Genomic DNA, 22,043 nt, shown 5'->3' on the forward strand with positions numbered 1-22,043 from the left:
GCGGTTCTTTAGTATCGCATGTATGAATACACACGATTTTGAACTCCATTCAGCACTGACCAGAGATAATATGCCCCTTGTACGTTGCAAAGAGAAACTGGAAGAGAAGGAAATACGTGTCTTTGTATATCGATAGATTAGAACCTACCATTAATAATAAACTACCAGTTTGTTCAAGGCAAAATCGGAGAATAGCTTAGACGTTAGCAGTAACAACGTCCGAGAAATGGTGACTAAAATATATAAAATTAAAACCGAAATTAGCAAATAGATCGTGTTCAGAATTGTTTCCTTTCCATGTTCCTGTTGTGTAGCACTTTTAGTAGTAAAAATGGATTTTTTCGTTTTAAAGAACTTCAGTATCTATGTACTTCAAAACAAGCAATGACAGTTCACCAGGTAGCAGGTAATGCAACACATGCAAATAATATACATGTAGGCGGATTCTCGCGAGTTGTCAGCATGCCTTGTAGGTTATTTCCCATATAAGATTTTCCAACGTTTGCTCTTACATTCTTCTGCCAATCATCAAAGATATGTTCGAAATCATCTGCTATTTTGATGTTATACGAGACCCACACTTCAGCAGTATTCAATTATGTGGTGTACGGAAGACAGAGAATTGTAGCTTACAGTAACCTACCAGTGAACTCCCCCCCATGAACCATGGACCTTGCCGTTGGTGGGGAGGCTTGCGTGCCTCAGCGATACAGATAGCCGTACCGTAGGTACAACCACAACGGAGGGGTATCTGTTGAGAGGCCAGACAAACGTGTGGTTCCTGAAGAGGGGCAGCAGCCTTTTCAGTAGTTGCAAGGGCAACAGTCTGGATGATTGACTGATCTGGCCTTGTAACAATAACCAAAACGGCCTTGCTGTGCTGGTACTGCGAACGGCTGAAAGCAAGGGGGAACCGCGGCCGTAATTTTTCCCGAGGGCATGCAGCTTTACTGTATGATTAAATGATGATGTCGTCCTCTTGGGTAAAATATTCCGGAGGTAAAATAGTCCCCCATTCGGATCTCCGGGCGGGGACTACTCAAGAGGACGTCGTTATCAGGAGAAAGAAAACAGGCATTCTACGGATCGGAGCGTGGACTGTCAGATCCCTTAATCGGGCAGGTAGGTTAGAAGATTTAAAAAGGGAAATGGATAGGTTAAAGTTAGATATAGTGGGAATTAGTGAAGTTCGGTGGCAGGAGGAACAAGACTTTTGGTCAGGTGATTACAGGGTTATAAATACAAAATCAAATAGGGGTAATGCAGGAGTAGGTTTAATAATGAATAAATAATAGGAGTGCGGGTTAGCTATTACAAACAGCATAGTGAACGCATTATTGTGGCCAAGATAGACACAAAGCCCATGCCTACTACAGTAGTACAAGTTTATATGCCAACTAGCTCTGCAGATGATGAAGAAATTGATGAAATGTATGACGAGATAAAAGAAATTATTCAGGCAGTGAAGGGAGATGAAAATTTAATAGTCATGGGTGACTGGAATTCGAGTGTAGGAAAAGGGAGAGAAGGAAACGTAGTAGGTGAATATGGATTGGGGCTAAGAAATGAAAGAGGAAGCTGCCTGGTAGAATTTTGCACAGAGCACAACTTAATCATAGCTAACACTTGGTTTAAGAATCATGATAGAAGGTTGTATACATGGAAGAACCCTGGAGATACTAAAAGGTATCAGATAGATAATATACTGGTAAGACAGAGATTTAGGAACCAGGTTTTAAATTGTAAGACAACTTCAGGGGCAGATGTGGACTCTGACCACAATCTATTGGTTATGACCTGTAGATTAAAACTGAAGAAACTGCAAAAAGGTGGGAATTTAAGGAGATGGGACCTGGATAAACTGAAAGAACCAGAGGTTGTACAGAGTTTCAGGGAGAGCATAAGGGAACAATTGACAGGAATGGGGGAAAGAAATACAGTAGAAGAAGAATGGGTAGCTTTGAGGGATGAAGTAGTGAAGGCAGCAGAGGATCAAGTAGGTAAAAAGACGAGGGCTGGTAGAAATCCTTGGGTAACAGAAGAAATATTGAATTTAATTGATGAAAGGAGAAAATTTAAAAATGCAGTAAATGAAGCAGGCAAAAAGGAATACAAACGTCTCAAAAATGAGATCGACAGGAAGTGCAAAATGGCTAAGCATGGATGGCTGGAGGACAAATGTAAGGATGTAGAGGCTTATCTGACTAGGGGTAAGATAGATACTGCCTACAGGAAAATTAAAGAGACCTTTGGAGATAAGAGAACCACTTGTATGAACATCAAGAGCTCAGATGGAAACCCAGTTCTAAGCAAAGAAGGGAAAGCAGAAAGGTGGAAGGAGTATATTAGAGGGTCTATACAAGGGCGATGTACTTGAGGACAATATTATGGAAATGGAAGAGGATGTAGATGAAGATGAAATGGGAGATACGATACTGCGTGAAGAGTTTGACAGAGCACTGAAAGACCTGAGTCGAAACAAGGCCCCCGGAGTAGACAACATTCCATAGGAACTACTGACGGCCTTGGGAGAGCCAGTCCTGACAAAACTCTACCATCTGGTGAGCAAGATGTATGAAACAGGCGAAATACCCTCAGACTTCAAGAAGAATATAGTAATTCCAATCCCAAAGAAAGCAGGTGCTGACAGATGTGAAAATTACCGAACAATCAGTTTAATAAGCCACAGCTGCAAAATACTAACACGAATTCTTTACAGACGAATGGAAAAACTAGTAGAAGCCGACCTTGGGGGAAGATCAGTTTGGATTCCGTAGAAATACTGGAACACGTGAGGCAATACTGACCTTACGACTTATCTTCGAAGAAAGATTAAGGAAAGGCAAACCTACGTTTCTAGCATTTGTAGACTTAGAGAAAGCTTTTGACAATGTTGACTGGAATACTCTCTTTCAAATTCTAAAGGTGGCAGGGGTAAAATACAGGGAGCGAAAGGCTATTTACAATTTGTACAGAAACCAGATGGCAGTTATAAGAGTCGAGGGACATGACAGGGAAGCAGTGGTTGGGAAGGGAGTAAGACAGGGTTGTAGCCTCTCCCCGATGTTATTCAATCTGTATATTGAGCATGCAATAAAGGAAAGAAAAGAAAAATTCGGAGTAGGTATTAAAATCCATGGAGAAGAAATAAAAACTTTGAGGTTCGCCGATGACATTGTAATTCTGTCAGAGACAGCAAAGGACTTGGAAGAGCAGTTGAACGGAATGGATGGTGTCTTGAAGGGAGGATATAAGATGAACATCAACAAAAGCAAAACGAGGATAATGGAATGTAGTCGAATTAAATCGGGTGATGTTGAGGGTATTAGATTAGGAAATTAGACACTTACAGTAGTAAAGGAGTTTTGCTATTTGGGGAGCAAAATAACTGATGATGGTCGAAGTAGAGAGGATATAAAATGCAGACTGGCAAAGGCAAGGAAAGCATTTCTGAAGAAGAGAAATTTGTTAACATCGAGTATAGATTTAAGTGTCAGGAAGTCTTTTCTGAAAGTATTTGTATGGAGTGTAGCCATGTATGGAAGTGAAACATGGACGATAAATAGTTTGGACAAGAAGAGAATAGAAGCTTTCGAAATGTGGTGCTACAGAAGAATGCTGAAGATTAGATGGGTAGATAAAAAAAAATGGCTCTGAGCACTATGCGACTTAACTTCTGAGGTCATCAGTCGCCTAGAACTTAGAACTAATTAAACCTAACTAACCTAAGGACATCACACACATCCATGCCCGAGGCAGGATTCGAACCTGCGACCGTAGCGGTCACGCGGTTCCAGACTGAAGCGCCTTTAACCGCACGGCCACACCGGCCGGCTGGGTAGATCACATAACTAATGAGGAGGTACTGAATAGGATTGGGGAGAAGAGGAGTTTGTGGCACAACTTGACCAGAAGAAGGGATCGGTTTGTAGGACATGTTCTGAGGCATCAAGGGATCACCAATTTAGTATTGGAGGGCAGCGTGGAGGGTAAAAATCGTAGGGGGAGACCAAGAGATGCATACACTAAGCAGATTCAGAAGGATGTAGGTTGCAGTAGGTACTGGGAGATGAAGAAGCTTGCACAGAATAGAGTAGCATGGAGAGCTGCATCAAACCAGTCTGAGGACTGAAGACCACAACAACAACAACCAGTGAACTGAAGCCCGCCATTTACTTTACATACAAAATGGCTCTGAGCACTATGAGACGTAACATCTATGGTCATCAGTCCACTTTACATACAAGTGAGCCCATGTTACGCTGATTCATTTACCTAAACTTCGTTGTTCTCAAATGTCTGTAAGAGGTGACTGGCTCTAGTTGTGGTTTATTAATCCTGTTCTCAAAGAATTCCGAACTTTTGCGTTTTGTGAAGCGCTCATCGCTGCATTTCTCTATATCGAAAGTTAACTACCACTCTTTGCACGAGACAGATATTTTGTCAAATGTAGCTGGACGTTTGTACAATTGTTACCGATTATTCAAAGGCGTCATCTGCAAAAGGAAATTAGAGTGCAACTGATACTATTTGTTAAACCGTTAATGTATAAATGAACAGCAACACTCCTGATACACTCCCCTGAGGCACACCAGACATTACTTCACCACCTAAAGAAGACTCTCCACCCAGTGTGATGTGCTGCGCCCGATCTGCTTGGTAATTTTTGATCCACTAGCAAACCTGGTTGGAATCCCATTGGAACGTACATCCTTTTGAACGCACCTGTCACTCGGAAGCATTTCAATAGCCCAGAAATACCAAATCAGCAAGGTTTTCTGTATCAATACTTCTGAGAATATCATGGGTCAAGATCACGAAATACGTTTCGCATTATCGACGTTTACCGGAAACCTTGCTGATTTTTACGGGGAAAGTATTTTGTTCCAAGTGTGATGTATGATGGTAGTTGTATGGGTCAGTTTTCTTTTTTAGGTGAATGTGATATGCGTTTGTACCCACTCACGAGGAACATGTCCACCTGATGCTCAAGATATCTGCAGTAAATTGTGATCAGGAGCGGAGTTGACTCACAAATTCTGTACCCTGGGGCCTTATTGTGGTTTAGGGACTTACGCTGTCTTTCAATACCATTACTACTGCTTATTATGTCACTTATCGTATCAGGGGTAGAGCTGTTCACTGGAGACAACATTCCTTGATTTAGCTTTGTGAAGAAATATTTGGAGGCAGAGTTTAATATTTCACCTTTTATTTTCACTGTTTGACCCTTTTGTCCACAAGTATCGGGGTACTGATTTTTATGTGCACTCACAGCAGGTATATATGATGAACATTTTTGGGTTTTTGGGACAGGTCCTGTGATACTATTCTGCTACGGTAGCTATTGATGACTTCACGCATTGTTGCTGTGCTAACCGAGTGCATTTCAATAAGCGTCTGCGTATTTGCAGAATAATCGTACTTCGTATATTTAGGTGCTGCTTCTTAAGAATCCATTCTCCTCACCCAGCTTATAATATAAGCGATTTTTACAATTTTTTGGGAGAAACTAATGAAGCAATCAATGTCATTTTGCACATTGTTTAGTGATTCTTGGGCAACATTCTTTTATTTTTTAAAGAAATTAAGTCATTATTAAGCCCCCATCCGAGGAGTTAAAGCTCCCGTGCCCATAAGGAGGTGTGTCCATGACAGAAGTCCAGCAGTCTGCAGATCTTATCTGAAATAAGAAAACAAACAAATTTCTTAATATATAGGATATTATACATGAAGTAATAGTACAGTTTATGAAATTTGACAAAATAATAAAACGACACACATTTGAAGCAGAGATGTAGGTTTGTCGTCGTTTTTGGTCATTGTTTTGCAATAACTAGTGAATAATTTAAAATAAAAAAAAATGGCCTATTACTCCTTTCGGACATGACTGAGTAGCTTGCCCACAATCCAGCCATCAGCTTGAGTTACAGTGCACACCGCTAATTAATAGGCCTTTACCCTTCTGCATCTGCTTTTACCTAATATGGGATGTATAGGCTTTATAGTAGACGTAGTGCAGGCAGTGGCACACTTTCAGATAGTACTTGATACTTTTTTATAAGGAGTATAGATTTTCTCCAGGCTCTCAGCGTAGGGTACAGTCTTGTCATTGATACGCCACTCGCGGTCCAGTGCACGAGAAGATAGCAGGCCAAAGTTTTCTGGAGATGAATCAGTGTCTGTTGGGGTCAGCAGTACCAGAAGTACCCTAGATATCTGAAGTGCTTTTTTTTCTAGCTGTTTGATCATAATCGAGAGCTTTCAAATGTGCACAAGTTTTTAGCCAACTTATTTTGAGCATGGAAACAACAGCATTCACAATGGGAATCCATTCTAGTTAAAACCAACGTATGTGTTTCCCAAAATTGCACAAAACAGAGAAAATGGAAGCACTGACAGATAAAAAGTAAAACTTTTCTAAGCAATTAAAATTATGATACAAAGCAAAGTAATATGCACTGGGTAGAGATGTTTTCCTAAGACGAACACAAACGTCAGTAAAGCTCATCTTACAGAGAGTAAAGTTCCCCATAAATTTGCTATCTTTAAAACTTGGAAGAGGATATATTCTTCTTCAATCTCGAAAAATTGAATTGTATGTATTGCTTGTGCACACAAACGATAAAACCAGAATGAACTGTTCCTCTCATAAACAGTTTGAAATATCCGACCGAGGTTTTGGCACATGACAGTAGTCAAGGAGGACGGCATTTTACTGTATGGTTAATATGGTAAAACTCCCTTACCTACTACATTATGCAAGTAATTTCACATTTTTCCGATAAAATAATTTGAATGGCCATTGAAGGAGATGAAATAAGAGTTGTTGTGTGCTTTTCAGTGACATAAATGAAGAAATGACACACTTACATTGAGAACAGGCTTTTTCACAAACTGGTGATGTCTTGCCCTCAGAATGTTAATGAAGTAAATGTTTGTAAACTGCTGTGTTTTGGCCGTAGAAACAAGTATTAATATGGCAGCAAGAGAAATTTGTCACTGACAACACTTTTCTGAAGGAAGAAAAGAAGGGAGTAAGTAGCCTGAGGAAAATAATCCACTTCTGTTGCAGTTGTGGCTGAATACTATACACATTGTATTTTTAATAATGAATGGCTGGGTATGAAACTTGCCAAATGATTTTATTTCTATATCTCAATGATTTGAGAAATTTGAAAACAATTCACAGCACATAGCATAACATTTGTCAGCTACTATCCTTATACAGAGTGGAGGACTCTACTTTATCCCCCCAGATATTGTTTACTTCATCAGAGATATTGATAATGTGTTTTCACCTTTATGGGCAGTTGACAGAATTCTGCAAATTGAATTGTTTTCATGTTTCTCAGATCATCAAGTTACAGAAATAGAATTCTTTGTCAAGTTTCAGTCCCAGCTATTCGTTACGAAAAGTACACTTGGCTGTGGGGTTCTGCCAAAATTCCAACAGAACTGGCGATTTACTTTCCCCAAACTCCTCCTCCTCCTCCGCTCCCCCTCCTCCTCCTCCCCCCCCCCCCCCCCCCCCTTGTCTTCAGTTTTAAGTAATAGCTGAATGTTGGTGTTGCTCTGTAAATATTTGCTGTTCTCTCCACAACACAGCAATATTTACAAAGATTCATTGTAGTTACATTCTTGCACAGTTGACATTGCGATGTAATTCCGAAACAGTGTATTTTTAAACTAACAACTGAGGGCAATACAAGTCAGTAGTATTCTCGATTCATCGCTTATCAACAGCCTATCAAAAATAACATTAACCGATTCAAATAGCCTGTAGCCATTTGCATGCCATGGTAGATAAGGATGTTTCTCAGTTTAGCCATACGGCAAAATACTCCACTCTTTGCACGCTGTTATTTGCGAAAGTTCGGTTTTGGTACTTTAAACTATTTATGAGATATGAGGGATGCTGTGAATATTTCATTCTTGCTTCACCATTTATGTGCACGAGCAGAATGGAGTGCTATTTTACCTGATGAAAACGCAATCGTCAGTACAACTGCGAGTTCTATACCTGCTCCAATAGGAGAATGAGAACATGTAAAATATCACTTGCGTGTGCGAATTCCGAAGGGACCAAACTGCTGAAGTCATCGGTCCAAAATATCAGTTCACTTTATTACAAGAGAGATATGGAGATTTCCTTAACTTTGCGTCATCCATTTCCGCAGCAATGTTCTGAGTATTTACAACTGTTTCTGAATGTTGAAGTATCACTAGATACAGACAAATTTTTCGGGACGCTTCACTTGAAAAGTGATTGACAGCATTAACAGTTAAAGTGCAGCAAAGACATAATAATGCTAGTGCCCCATCTAAGACAATACTTTCGCCGTAATCGTTGATCACGAAGTGGGATAAGTGTTGTTCTGGTCGACCTTACAGCGGCATCTCGGTGGGGTGGCACTGCGAAGCTGAGAGAGGATGTGGCTTCTTCAGCGCCTCCCATTCGTCATTGTAGTATGCAGTGAGACATTGTTAGCTTCTGTGGTATTGATGCACGGTACCGACTTTGTTACGGCACTGTGATATTTGGAAGGTACCGCATGTGTAATACATACAATCCATTTTCTTGAGATTGGAGATAGATGCCGACCTCCTTCCCTGCTTAAGGAATAATTCAGTATATTTGACGAAAGAAATTTCCGAATTTTTGCTGCAATGGTTTGTTGAAATAACTCTTAAGGCGACAGATGAAAATATGTGGTGGCCCAGGATTCAAACTCGCATTTCCTGCTTTAAGCGAGAAGTCGCCTAAATTGCCTCAGCCATGTGAGCAAGTCCCCATCTCCATATGCTGCACATACTTTAACAGAGTAGTGTCCCATGTCCATCATTCCTCTTCGCTTGTAGCCCTACTTTATTCCCACAAGAGGTCAGACATTATTGTGCATTTGCACTGAAAGATTGGTGTGCCATCAGAAAAACATATTATATGAATAAGCTGTCCTTTCAGACATTCGTGTCTGAAAAGAATAGATACCTTACCTGTATAATAATTCAGTATGTTACTTGCCTTTCGTATGCAGCAATGTATGATATAACATTGCATGAAACACAAACTAACAACTACCCCTGTTTCTCATTGCAAACTATTCAAATTTCGAGCAGTAACTTACTTAATGTTGACATACCACAATAACTATGACCATTAACAAAATAACAGCCAGGTCATGGTGAAGCTGACGAATCAAGCTGTTAGTTGAATGAGAACCTTTTTACCGAACAGTTTATCTAAAATTGTATGAGAGAAATGCAGAGCAGCCAGTGGGCATTTGACATTCTCTTGTGGCCCACGGCTTACATCTACATCTACGTGATTACTCTGCATTCACAGTAAAGTGCCTGGCAGAGGGTTCAGTGAATCACCTTCAAGCTGTATCTCTATCGTTCCACTATCGATCGGCGCGCGGGGAAAACGAGCTCTTAAATTTTTCCGTGCGAGCCCTGATTTCTCTTATTTTATCGTGATGATCATGTCTCCCTGTGTAGGTGGGTGCCAACAGAATGTTTTCGCAATCGGAGGAGAAAACTGGTGATTGAAATTTCATGAGAAGATCCCGTTGCAACGAAAAACGCCTTTGTTTTAATGATTGCCACTCCAATTCATATATCATGTCTGGGGCACTATCTCCTCTATATCGCGATAGTACAAAACGAGCCGCCATCCTTTGAACTTTTTCGATATCATCCTTCAGTCGCACCTGATGCGGAGCTCACACAGCACAGCAATACTCCAGAATAGGATGGGCAAGCGTGGTGTAAGCAGTCTCTTTTGTAGACCTGTTGCACGTTCTAAGTGTTCTGCCAATGAATCTACCCACAACATTATCTATGTGATCGTTCCAATTTAGGTTATTTGTAATTGTAGTCCCTAAGTATTTAGTTGAATGTACGGCCTTCCGATTTGTGTGACTTATCGCGTAATCGAAATTTAGCTGATTTCTTTTAGCACTCATGTGAATAACTTCACACTTTTCTTTATTCAGGGTCAGTTGCCACTTTTCACACCGTACAGATATCTTATCTAAATCATTTTGCGATTCGTTTTGGTCATCTGATGACTACAAGATGGTAAAGGACAGCATCATCTGCAAACAATCTAATCGGGCTACTCGATTGTATCCTATGTTGTTAATTTAGATCAGCAACAATAGAAGGCCTATAACACTTCCTTGGTGAACGCTGGATATTACTTCTGTTTTACTCGATGACTTTCTTTCTATTACTACGAATTGTGACCTTTCTGATTGGAAATCACGAACCCAGTCGCACAACTGAGGCGATACTCCATAGGCACACAGTTTGGCTAGAAGATGCTTGTGAGGAACGGTGTCGAAAGCCTTCTGGAAATCTAAAAATATGGAATTAATTTGATATCCCCTTTTGATAGCACTCATTACTTCATGAGCATAAAGAGCTAGTTGTGTTTCACAAGAATGATGTTAACGATGGTTACCCAGCATCCCCACTGGTACTTGGTCTTGTGGCCTTGCAGGCTGTCACGTCAGGTGCCAAACAGAACTCCTGATTGGCCTGTGCAGGTAGCACTCGGGAACCATGAAAAGGAAACACCACTGGGTCTGACAAACTGCCTATTGGCTTCTGTCTCGGGTTCTTCGGCCAACGTTCATCTAATGATTCTACTGATGTTTCGCCAGCACGAGTGGCTGGCATTGTAAAAGCTTCACCCTCCATTGCTTGTGGTGAAATGGAGGGTAAAGCTTTGACAATGCCAGCCACTCGTGCTGGCAAAACGTCAGTAAAATCATTAGATGAACGTCAGCTGAAGAACCTGAGACAGAAGCCAATAGGCAGTTTGTCAACAAGTGGCTACGAAAGCCTTAACAATTTTGTACCACTGGGTCTGTCGCACAAAATATGTGGAGCTCGCTACAGGGAACCCAGCTAGCTGTCAGTGGAGCCTGCTTATGCATCAACAAGTAGCATACAGCAAATCTTACTTCTTGTGAGAGGGAATTGTGGGATTAAGGTGCAAATTGTCCTCACATTATTTCCCTAACTACTTTGTGACAGTTTCCTCAATTGCCCATTCTGCCAACACTTACTTAATCCATACAATACAGCTAATGATTATTCATTATTTGAAGAGATTAACATGCGTATTTTGTACATGTTGTACCAGATTCTTGGGTAGTTTTCGTTTTGTGAATACTGTCAATACTACAGTTTTTAAAATAAATTTAAAGCCATTAGCAACAGCCACTAACCTCTACATTGTTTATTGTTCTGTAATATTATTTTATATCTAACTTTCTGTTGTAGCATACATTTTCAGTAACTGACATATACCTTGAGAAACAAGGAGTAAAATAAACTTTGATTAAGCAAGAATTATAAATTTAAAGCCATTAGCAACAGCCACTAACCTCTACATTGTTTATTGTTCTGTAATATTATTTTATATCTAACTTTCTGTTGTAGCATACATTTTCAGTAACTGACATATACCTTGAGAAACAAGGAGTAAAATAAGCAAGAATTATTAACAGTTAAATAGTTAATTAAAAAGTGTGGCAAAATTTCATAATCAATCTACTGTTGTCAGATATTATTGAATATCTTAGTCTGTTTATTACTTGCTATCATCGTTGTTGTTGTTGTTGTGGTCTTCAGTCCTGAGACTGGTTTGATGCAGCTCTCCATGCTACTCTATCCTGTGCAAGCTTCTTCATCTCCCAGTACCTACTGCAACCTACATCCTTTTGAATCTGCTTAGTGTATTCATCTCTTGGTCTCCCTCTACGATTTTTGCCCTCCACGCTGCCCTCCAATGCTAAATTTGTGATCCCTTGATGCCTCAAAACATGTCCTACCAACCGATCCCTTCTCCTAGTCAAGTTGTGCCACAAACTCCTCTTCTCCTCAATTGTATTCAATACCTCCTCATTAGTTATGTGATCTACCCATCTAATCGTCAGCATTCTTCTGTAGCACCACATTTCAAAAGCTTCTATTCTCTTCTTGTCTAAGCTATTTATCGTCCATGTTTCACTTCCATACATGCCTACACTCCATACAAATACTTTCAGAAACGACTTCCTGACATTTAAATCTAAACTCGATGTTAACAATTTTTTCTTCTTCAGAAACGCTTTCCTTGCCATTGCCAGTCTACATTTTATATCCTCTCTACTTCGACCATCATCGGTTATTTTGCTCCCCAAATAGCAAAACTCCTTTACTACTCGAAGTGTCTCTTTTCCTAATCTAATTCACTCAGCATCTCCCTACTTAATTCGACTACATTCCATTATTCTCGTTTTGCTTTTGTTGATGTTCATCTTATACCCTCCATTCAAGACACTGTCCATTCCGTTCAACTGCTCTTCCAAGTCCTTTGCTGTCTCTGACAGAATTACAATGTCATCGGCGAACCTCAAAGTTTTTATTTCTTCTCCATGGATTTTAATACCTACTCCGAACTTTTCTTTTGTTTCCTTTATTGCATGCTCAATATACAGATTGTATAACATCGGGGAGAGGCTACAACCCTGTCTCACTCCCTTCCCAATCACTGCTTCCCTGTCATGCCCTTCGACTTTTATAACTTCCATCTGCTTTCTGTACAAATTGTAAATAGCCTTTCGCTCCTTGTATTTTACCCCTGCCACCTTCAGACTTTGAAAAAGAGTATTCCAGTTAACGTTGTCAAAAGCTTTCTCTAAGTCTACAAATGCTAGAAACGTAGGTTTGCCTTTTCTTAATCTTTCTTCTAAGATAAGTCGTAAGGTTAGTATTGCCTCACGTGTTCCAACATTTCTACGGAATCCAAACTGATCTTCCTCGAGGTCCGCTTCTACCAGTTTTTCCATTCGTCTGTAAAGAATTCGCATTAGTATTTTGCAGCTGTGACTTATTAAACTGATAGTTCGGTAATTTTCACATCTGTCAACACATGCTTTCTTTGGGATTGGAATTATTATATTCTTCTTGAAGTCTGTGGGTATTTCGCCTGTCTCATACATCTTGCTCACCAGATGGTAGAGTTTTGTCATGACTGGCTCTCCCAAGGCAATCAGTAGTTCTAATGGAATGTTGTCTACTCTCGGAGCCTTGTTTCGACTCAGGTCTTTCAGTGCTCTGTCAAACTCTTCACGCAGTATTTTATCTCCCATTTCATCTTCATCTACATCCTCTTCCATTTCCATAATATTGTCCTCAAGTACATCGCCCTTGTATAAACTCTCTATATACTCCTTCCACCTTTCTGCCTTCCCTTCTTTGCTTAGAACTGCATTGCCATCTGAGCTCTTGATATTCATACAAGTGGTTCTCTTCTCTCCAAAGGTCTCTTTAATTTTCCTGTAGGCAGTATCTATCTTACCCCTCGTGAGACAAGCCTCTACATTCTTACATTTGTCCTCTAGCCACCCCTGCTTAGCCATTTTGCACTTCCTGTCGATCTCATTTTTGAGACGTTTGTATTCCTTTTTGCCTGCTTCATTTACTGCATTTCTATATTTTCTCCTTTCATCAATTAAATTCAATATTTCTTCTGTTACCCAAGGATTTCTACCAGCCCTCGTCTTTTTACCTACTTGATCCTCTGCTGCCTTCACTACTTCATCCCTCAAAGCTACCCATTCTTCTTCTACTGTATTTCTTTCCCCCATTCCTGTCAATTGTTCCCTTATGCTCTCCCTGAAACTCTGTACAACCTCTGGTTCTTTCAGTTTATCCAGGTCCCATCTCCTTAAATTCCCACCTTTTTGCAGTTTCTTCAGTTTTAATCTACAGGTCATAACCAATAGATTGTGGTCAGAGTCCACATCTGCCCCTGAAGTTGTCTTACAATTTAAAACCTGGTTCCTAAATCTCTGTCTTACCAGTATATTATCTATCTGATACCTTTTAGTATCTCCAGGGTTCTTCCATGTATACAACCTTCTATCATGATTCTTAAACCAAGTGTTAGCTATGATTAAGTTGTGCTCTGTGCAAAATTCTACCAGGCAGCTTCCTCTTTCATTTCTTAGTCCCAATCCATATTCACCTACTACGTTTCCTTCTCTCCCTTTTCCTACACTCGAATTCCAGTCACCCATGACTATTAAATTTTCATCTCCCTTCACTGCCTGAATAATTTCTTTTATCTCGTCATACATTTCATCAATTTCTTCATCATCTGCAGAGCTAGTTGGCATATAAACTTGTACTACTGTAGTAGGCATGGGCTTTGTGTCTATCTTGGCCACAATAATGCGTTCACTATGCTGTTTGTAATAGCTAACCCGCACTCCTATTATTTATTCATTATTAAACCTACTCCTGCATTACCCCTATTTGATTTTGTATTTATAACCCTGTAATCACCTGACCAAAAGTCTTGTTCCTCCTGCCACCGAACTTCACTAATTCCCACTATATCTAACTTTAACCTATCCATTTCCCTTTTTAAATCTTCTAACCTACCTGCCCGATTAAGGGATCTGACAGTCCACGCTCCGATCCGTAGAATGCCAGTTTTCTTTCTCCTGATAACGACGTCCTCTTGAGTAGTCCCCGCCCGGAGATCCGAATGGGGGACTATTTTACCTCCGGAATACTTGCTATCATCAACACATCAAATTTTGAAAGGTACGGAACAGTCTGATGGTGCTTGTCCAAGTAGAAACTTTAAGTAAAGTGATCCAAACAGTGTTACATAAATGAATGAGTCAACATGTAGGTAGTGAGAGAAGAAGGGTGGAAACTGTTCTAGATTGCAGAAAGTTTTCGAAATGCTCTTCAGTATGATGAATGTCATAGTTGGATGTTGATTTTGTTTGGAGACATTTAGAATAAAAACATTACTTTGATATGATGGACAAGAGCTCTTACTTATTTGTAACGCATTTTGATATTATAGGTTTCCAGGAATTGGGTTGCTGAAGATGATCCACTTGACACCCCAATACCATTTCATCGTCCTGACATAGAAAGAGTATCAGCAGGTATGTTAGTATCCATCGACATGTACTACATTCAAAGAAAGTTGAAGCTTACCATCTTCTTTGTTATTTTGGGCGTAGAATAGTTCAAGTAATAGAAAGACATTAACTTTACAACCAACAAAAAAGAACTATAATACTACCTGCGTACCAGAATGTATTAATTTCCTTCTGTAGCAAGTTGTTATAAATTTCTGTTGCTACTGATTCACTAATATTTTCATTTTTACAAAGTCTACTTTTTTTAATTTGTAGTAGCTTTTAGTTAAATTTAAGTGTCTATGTACCTGTATCCATTAAACTGTGTGTCACGGATTGCTTAATTAATTTAGATTGTTAGGTGTTATTCCATACCTTTTATCCATCTCTTTTAATTATTCTAAGTTTCTGTATAAATTTGACCACTACTGCAGTGTTATACCAACAGTGTAGCGAAAGGACATTTCCGAGGAATGGATATATGAGTTTTACACAGATTATATGTTAAAGATAATGGTTTTATGGTTGAAAGTAACACAGTTTTTGCTATTAATATTTGGTTTTAATGAAACATTCCGTCGCAGCTTCATTTGGAAGTCATGGGCTTTGATACTTCAATACCATCCCTTATAATGCAATTTCCATTGTGAATCCTAAAGTTATAGTATCTCCACTGGACTTTCAGTGAAGCATGATGAATTTTGGCCACAGAAATAAATTTTTGGGATTTAATCAACAAAAAATCCGTGGAAATGCGCACAACAGAAAATTAGATGAACTGTAATACTAGATACCAGTTGCATAATATGTGAAACTCCACCATTTCTATGTTATTTGCTCTGAATGAAGAGGAAAAAATATACCAATGCCCATGGTGAGCAGCAACTATAAGGACAAGAGAGTTCCACAGTTCCATCAGCAACAGCACCAAGTAGGGGGATCATTCTGTCACCACAATCTTAATGTATGCATTGAACACACAGATGGGAGAGTGTTAATAAACTGTAGGTGGGGAAAGTCGATCAGTCTTTGATGGTTCACCTGAGAATGACTGGCAGGTGCCCAGTTAAAATATCAAGGTGTATAGCAAATGATGCCCAATGGCAAACCCAAAACCTCTTTGAACATACAATTCCGATTTCTTCTATATACACATCTTTCCTTATATTAGCTATCAAGTGCAAGGTGTGAAGTCAGGTGTAAAGCTCCGCGTAAATCGTTCAGGACATGAAATGTAGGTGCCAGGCATTGGTTGCCTACCTTATGCTCTTTGCCCTTCATGAAATAAATAATTGCGTCTTCATTACCATAAAAAAATTTGACATGCAATATATGAAACCCACATCTTTAACACTTAATTATTTTGTTCCACAGAACAAACTACATTCTGTTTTGTACTCCATTGTGAAATTATGAGGTCTTGTGGGATCAGATACAAATGTGCAATGTGCAGTATGTACACTGTCGTGTGAGTAAAGATATTTCTGTTCTGAAATCAAGCTTTGTCAGTTGTGTATTGATAAAATGAAGAGTTCTCAGTTGGTGTATATTCCAGCATGGGTTAACTTCCCAACCTTTATATTTCAAGTAGAAAATATTGGACAGTGATATATAGCTGTATATTGTATTCCCTTTGAGCTTTGTCGTAACCTTGAACACATACTGTTAACTCACAACCTCCAGTTGTCATATACTATAAATTATTATGTCAGGGCATTCTGCATTGTGTGCTTGCCCTTTGATGGAACAGTGAACAATACATTAAACTGGAGCATAACTATACAGTAATGTAATCTGCTGTGGCTAACACAGTTGTCTTTGTGGAGTGATATCATTACTTCTTCTTCTTCTTCTTCTTCTTCTCTTCTTCATTTCAGTCTTCTTCTTCTTCTGCACTTCCTGGTCTAGGGAAAATGCCTAAGACGGGTTGTAAGTAAACTTGATTCATCCATTATTGAGAGTATGTTATCTAAAAACTTCAAAATATTTTTCCTGATGTTTGTTAAGGGATTGTCATGCATGATTTTGTGACATTGAACACACAGAATGAGGAGGAATGATAAGTAATGTATGAATACATGATCCCACGGGGATATGGCTGAATAAAATGTTCTCAGACTTCCAGACATGTGAAGTAGTTACACGTCCACAAACTGTTGGCTGAGGGCTCCTCAGCCATTGTCACGTTGTAACTGACTGTCATGTGGTTGCTGCCATTATCCTTATATAGCTGTCATACTGGCTGTGACATCACTGGTACTTGATGCAGTGCCTATAAGGCAATGTGTCAGCCACACGTTCATTAATCTTGTGATGGCTAGCTTCTGTGCTGTTCTCAGCTGCAGATCTCTGTATTTGTTAGTGGTGTTGTCAGATATTTTGATATCTATAGCTTTTTAAAATTACCAGTACCCCATTATGGTGATACTGGTGGTCTTGCATTCAGTTTTATGTCCAATGTCCACAGCATGTTCATCTACCAATAGGATTGATTAGTCCACTCACCCAGACATTTGATAGCACAGAGATTAGTCTATTCACACACACCCTGTCTCTTTTTTTTATGATAGTTGCTGGCCCAGATGGACACTGCTCCCGGGGGGAGGGGGGGATGAAACATTTGTTGTATGGCTGAATGAGTGAAACAGTGGAAGAGTTCTTGGAATGCTTTTATATCTTCCATAACCACATAAGGTGTGCAACGGAGGTTGCAGAAGACTGTATTCTTCCTAGAGGTCCTCATCTTTTGAATTCCCAATTAGTGTATCAGCCGTAGGGTATGCAGAAAACAAACTCACATGGATATGTATCTATCTGCACATGTTCATCCACCGCCCACCGGGTCCAAAAATGCTCTGTTATATGGACTGTAGTTCATTGAGCAGAAGGCATCTTTGATGCTAACTTCCCACAAGAACAGAACTATCTACAAAATATGTTCCATGAGAATGGTTACTACAGCAAACAAATATTGTCAAAAATGTAGGGAGGAATCTGCAAGCAGAACACTGCCAAGAAGAAGAATAAAAAAGTTTGCATTTTGGTCACTGTATAGTTCAGTGATAAAGAAGCTAAGACAGACCCTGAAGAGAAATAACATCAAATCAGTCTACAAGCTTCCAACTAAAATATGCCAATTCATGAGATGTTGAGAGGTAAAGTCAGCTGAGAACTTATATTTAGAAAATACCATGCAAGTGTGGGGAATACTATACAAGACAGATCATGCACTTGATAGAACACCACCAGACTTAAGACGAGAGGCCACAGTCACACTATCCAGTTCACTCAGACCCCAGGTGGAGATGGATCCACTTGGTGCTACGTCACAGAGGGCTTCAGATCCCTGCATTTGGCACTGAACTCAGGAGATACATGCCTGCTCTCCAATATATACTCACATTCTGCTGCCCTCCTGAACTTCACATCACTTGAGAATCCTGTTACCCTCCAAAATTTTCCCCATCGGTAGAATTTTTTCCTTTAGGTAGAATTTCGTGATTTACTAAATTGTTGGATGTCTTTCTTTTCTTCATTTTTAATCTTCTTTATATCCTCTTTTCAGTTATTCTCTCTCCCCCACCTGTTGTTACTGTTTCCTTTTCTGTTTTCAATTTCACTATCAACCCCACTTCTCATTTCTCTAGCTATTAGCCCATTTTTAATTTTCACTCCATCCTTTATCATCTTACCAGTGTATATTTTTTGACTTCGTAGTCTGTATGTCATCACCTTCATCTAAACTTACATCATCCTTGAGTAGATGGCTCCTTAGAAGTGTCCAAGGAATAGGAAAGCAACTGGAATCACTCAACAGAGGAAAGTCCACTGGACCTGACGGGATACGAATTCGTTTCTACACAGAGTACGCGAAAGAACTTGCCCCCCTTCTGACAGCTGTGTACCGCAAGTCTCTAGAGGAACAGAAGGTTCCAAATGATTGGAAAAGAGCACAGGTAGTCCCAGTCTTCAAGAAGGGTCGTCGAGCAGATGCGCAAAACTATAGACCTATATATATGACATCGATCTGTAGTAGAATTTTAGAACATGTTTTTTGCTCGAGTATCATGTCGTTTTTGGAAACCCAGAATCTACTCTGTAGGAATCAACATGGATTCCGGAAACAGCGATCGTGTGAGACTCAACTCGCTTTATTTGTTCATGAGACCCAGAAAATATTAGATACAGGCTCCCAGGTAGATGCTATTTTCCTTGACTTCCGGAAGGCGTTCGATACAGTTCCGCACTGTCGCCTGATAAACAAATTAAGAGCCTACGGAATATCAGACCAGCTGTGTGGCTGGATTGAAGAATTTTTAGCAAACAGAACACAGCATGTTGTTATCAGTGGAGAGATGCCTACAGACGTCAAAGTAACCTCTGGCGTGCCACAGGGGAGTGTTATGGGACCATTGCTTTTCACAATATATATAAATGACCTAGTAGATAGTGTCGGAAATTCCATGTGGCTTTTCGCGGATGATGCTGTAGTATACAGAGAAGTTGCAGCATTAGAAAATTGTAGCGAAATGCAGGAAGATCTGCAGCGGATAGGCACTTGGTGCAGGGAGTGGCAACTGACCCTTAACATAGACAAATGTAATGTATTGCGAATACATAGAAAGAAGGATCCTTTATTGTATGATTATATGATAGCGGAACAAACACTGGTAGCAGTTACTTCTGTAAAATATCTGGGAGTATGCGTGCGGAACGATTTGAAGTGGAATAATCATATAAAGTTAATTGTTGGTAAGGCGGGTGCCAGGTTGAGATTCATTGGGAGAGTCCTTAGAAAATGTAGTTCATCAATAAAGGAGGTGGTTTACGAAACACTCGTTCGACCTATACTTGAGTATTGCTCAACAGTGTGGGATCCGTACCAGATCGGGTTGACGGAGGAGATAGAGAAGATCCAAAGAAGAGCGGTGCGTTTCATCACAGGGTTATTTGGTAACCGTGATAGCGTTACGGAGATGTTTAGCAAACTCAAGTGGCAGACTCTGCAAGAGAGGCGCTCTGTATCGCGGTGTAGCTTGCTTGCCAGGTTTCGAGAGGGTGCGTTTCTGGATGAGGTATCGAATATATTGCTTCCCCCTACTTATACCTCCCGAGGAGATCACGAATGTAAAATTAGAGAGATTTGAGTGTGCACGGAGGCTTTCAGACAGTCGTTCTTCCCGCGAACCATTCACGACTGGAACAGAAAAGGGAGGTAATGGCAATGGCACGTAAAGTGCCCTCCGCCACACACCGTTGGGTAGCTTGCGGAGTATAAATGTAGATGTAGATGAATATGTACCCTCTGAAATGTTGCAGACACACAGTGAATTGATACATTAGGGACCCCAAGAACATTTTATTGCACCATCATGTTAAGAAAACATTCTTTTGCATATTCTTATATGTGCTGAGTAGTTATGCTGATGAACACACAGTCACATTATAAAATGAATAAAATTACACCCCAGGTGTCAGAAGATACGTGCTTTATGATCCCTGTGAGATTTTGCACTTTTGGTATGTGATATGGTTAAAGGTCATTTTAGGTTTAGACTTGCTGTACTGGTATTAGTGGAAAATTCAATTTTCCTTCACCAATTTTGTGTAATGGTTTCAGGATTTGCCTTAATCTGTACTAACATTTCATTCTGTATTGCAACTGACACACTGTACTGATACCTTATGCATTCACAGACTGACACCTTAATCATTTGTCTTGATGATAACACCATCCATCCTATGTCTAAAACTAGTTCTCACACTAGCTGTTTCATAATTTTATTGGTTAATAGTGAAAATAAAACATGGAACAATAAAACTCATAGAGAAAATCTTGTCCCCCTGCGGGTCTGGGGGTGAGAATAGGCCCGCGGTATTCCTGCCTGTCATAAGAGGTGACTAAAAGGAGTCTCTCACGTTTTGGCCTTTATGTGATGGTCCCCTGTCGGGTTTGACCTCCATATTTCAAAATTCTTCCGAAGAGCGAGCCAGTTGGGGAAGGGCGCCCTACAAGGTGCATTGTGTCCATTGTGCATTAGATCTTTAGCCCACTTTCACGTCATTACACTGCACTCCTGCTCACTCTACAGTTCTTGGGCGCTGATACATTCCTGTGTGCCTGGGTGCAGTTTCCGCCATCCACTATACTGTGTCGCTTTCTTCGCCGACTACAACCATGGACTACATGTCACCTGATATCCATCACGGTGGCCAGTCCGTTGTGGTTGGGCCGCCATATACCCTGTTGGTTGTAGCCCCCTGACAACACAGGGATTGCTCTGCTGATGCCTGTGCCCTTAACTCCCCATGTATGCCAAGGAGTGGATGCCTGTCTCCCTGGAGCATCGGGACTCCCAGCAATGGCCATCCTGCCAGGTGGCCCTTGCTGTTGCTGGGTGGTGTCCATGGGAGGGGGTGGCATCAGGGCAGGTGACATGCAATGAAGTGTGGCACATTTTCTCTTGCTGGTGGCCAACCACCAGAAGTCTCTAAGTGTTCGAAGGCTCACTTTAATGCAACCATGTATGACCCCAAATTGTTCCCCTCCCTGGCCACACCATGGGAGGAACGAAAGGCTGTGAATTACAGCGAGACGTATTCACCCCAGTATCTAGCCTGTATGAGAGCTGATGGGGAATCCTTTGTGTCCATGAAGCCTCAGTGCTTTGTAGAGCATTTAGAGGGCAAGTTTGGGAAGGTGGAGGGCTTGTCAAAAATGAGGTCAGTCTTGATAAAAACAGCATCCTCTGCCCAGTCACGAGCATTACTTGCTTGTAAGAAACTGGTGGATGTTTCTGTTACTATCATGCCCCATAAAAGCTTAAATATGGTTCAGGGCATTATCTTCCAAAAGAACCTTCTTTTACAGTCCAATGACGAGCCAGCTTCGAGCGGCGTGGTGTCCATTTCGTCCGGCACGTCCACCAGGATCCAAGGAATAATCGGGTTGCCACCGGTGCCTTCATCTTGGCCTTCGAGGGTGACACATTACCTGAGAAGGTGAAGGTGATAGCCTACCGCTGTGATGCTGAGCCATATATACCTCCCCCGATGTGGTGCTTAAAGTGTTGGAAGTTCTGTCATATGTCTTCGTGCTGT

General features: G+C 40.5%; 1 protein-coding gene across 1 annotated transcript in view; it reads left to right on the forward strand.

Annotated features, from left to right (window-relative positions):
• LOC126198685 (FAM172 family protein homolog CG10038) overlaps positions 1–22,043 on the forward strand; it is a 266,737-nt gene that overhangs the window by 239,092 nt on the left and 5,602 nt on the right. Inside the window, exon 7 of the mRNA XM_049935180.1 lies at positions 14,882–14,966. Coding sequence (XP_049791137.1) covers positions 14,882–14,966 — 85 coding nt within the window. The remainder of the gene's footprint in view (positions 1–14,881; positions 14,967–22,043) is intronic.

The sequence above is a fragment of the Schistocerca nitens genome, chromosome 8, assembly GCF_023898315.1.
Source record: "Schistocerca nitens isolate TAMUIC-IGC-003100 chromosome 8, iqSchNite1.1, whole genome shotgun sequence".
NCBI lineage: Eukaryota > Metazoa > Arthropoda > Insecta > Orthoptera > Acrididae > Schistocerca > Schistocerca nitens.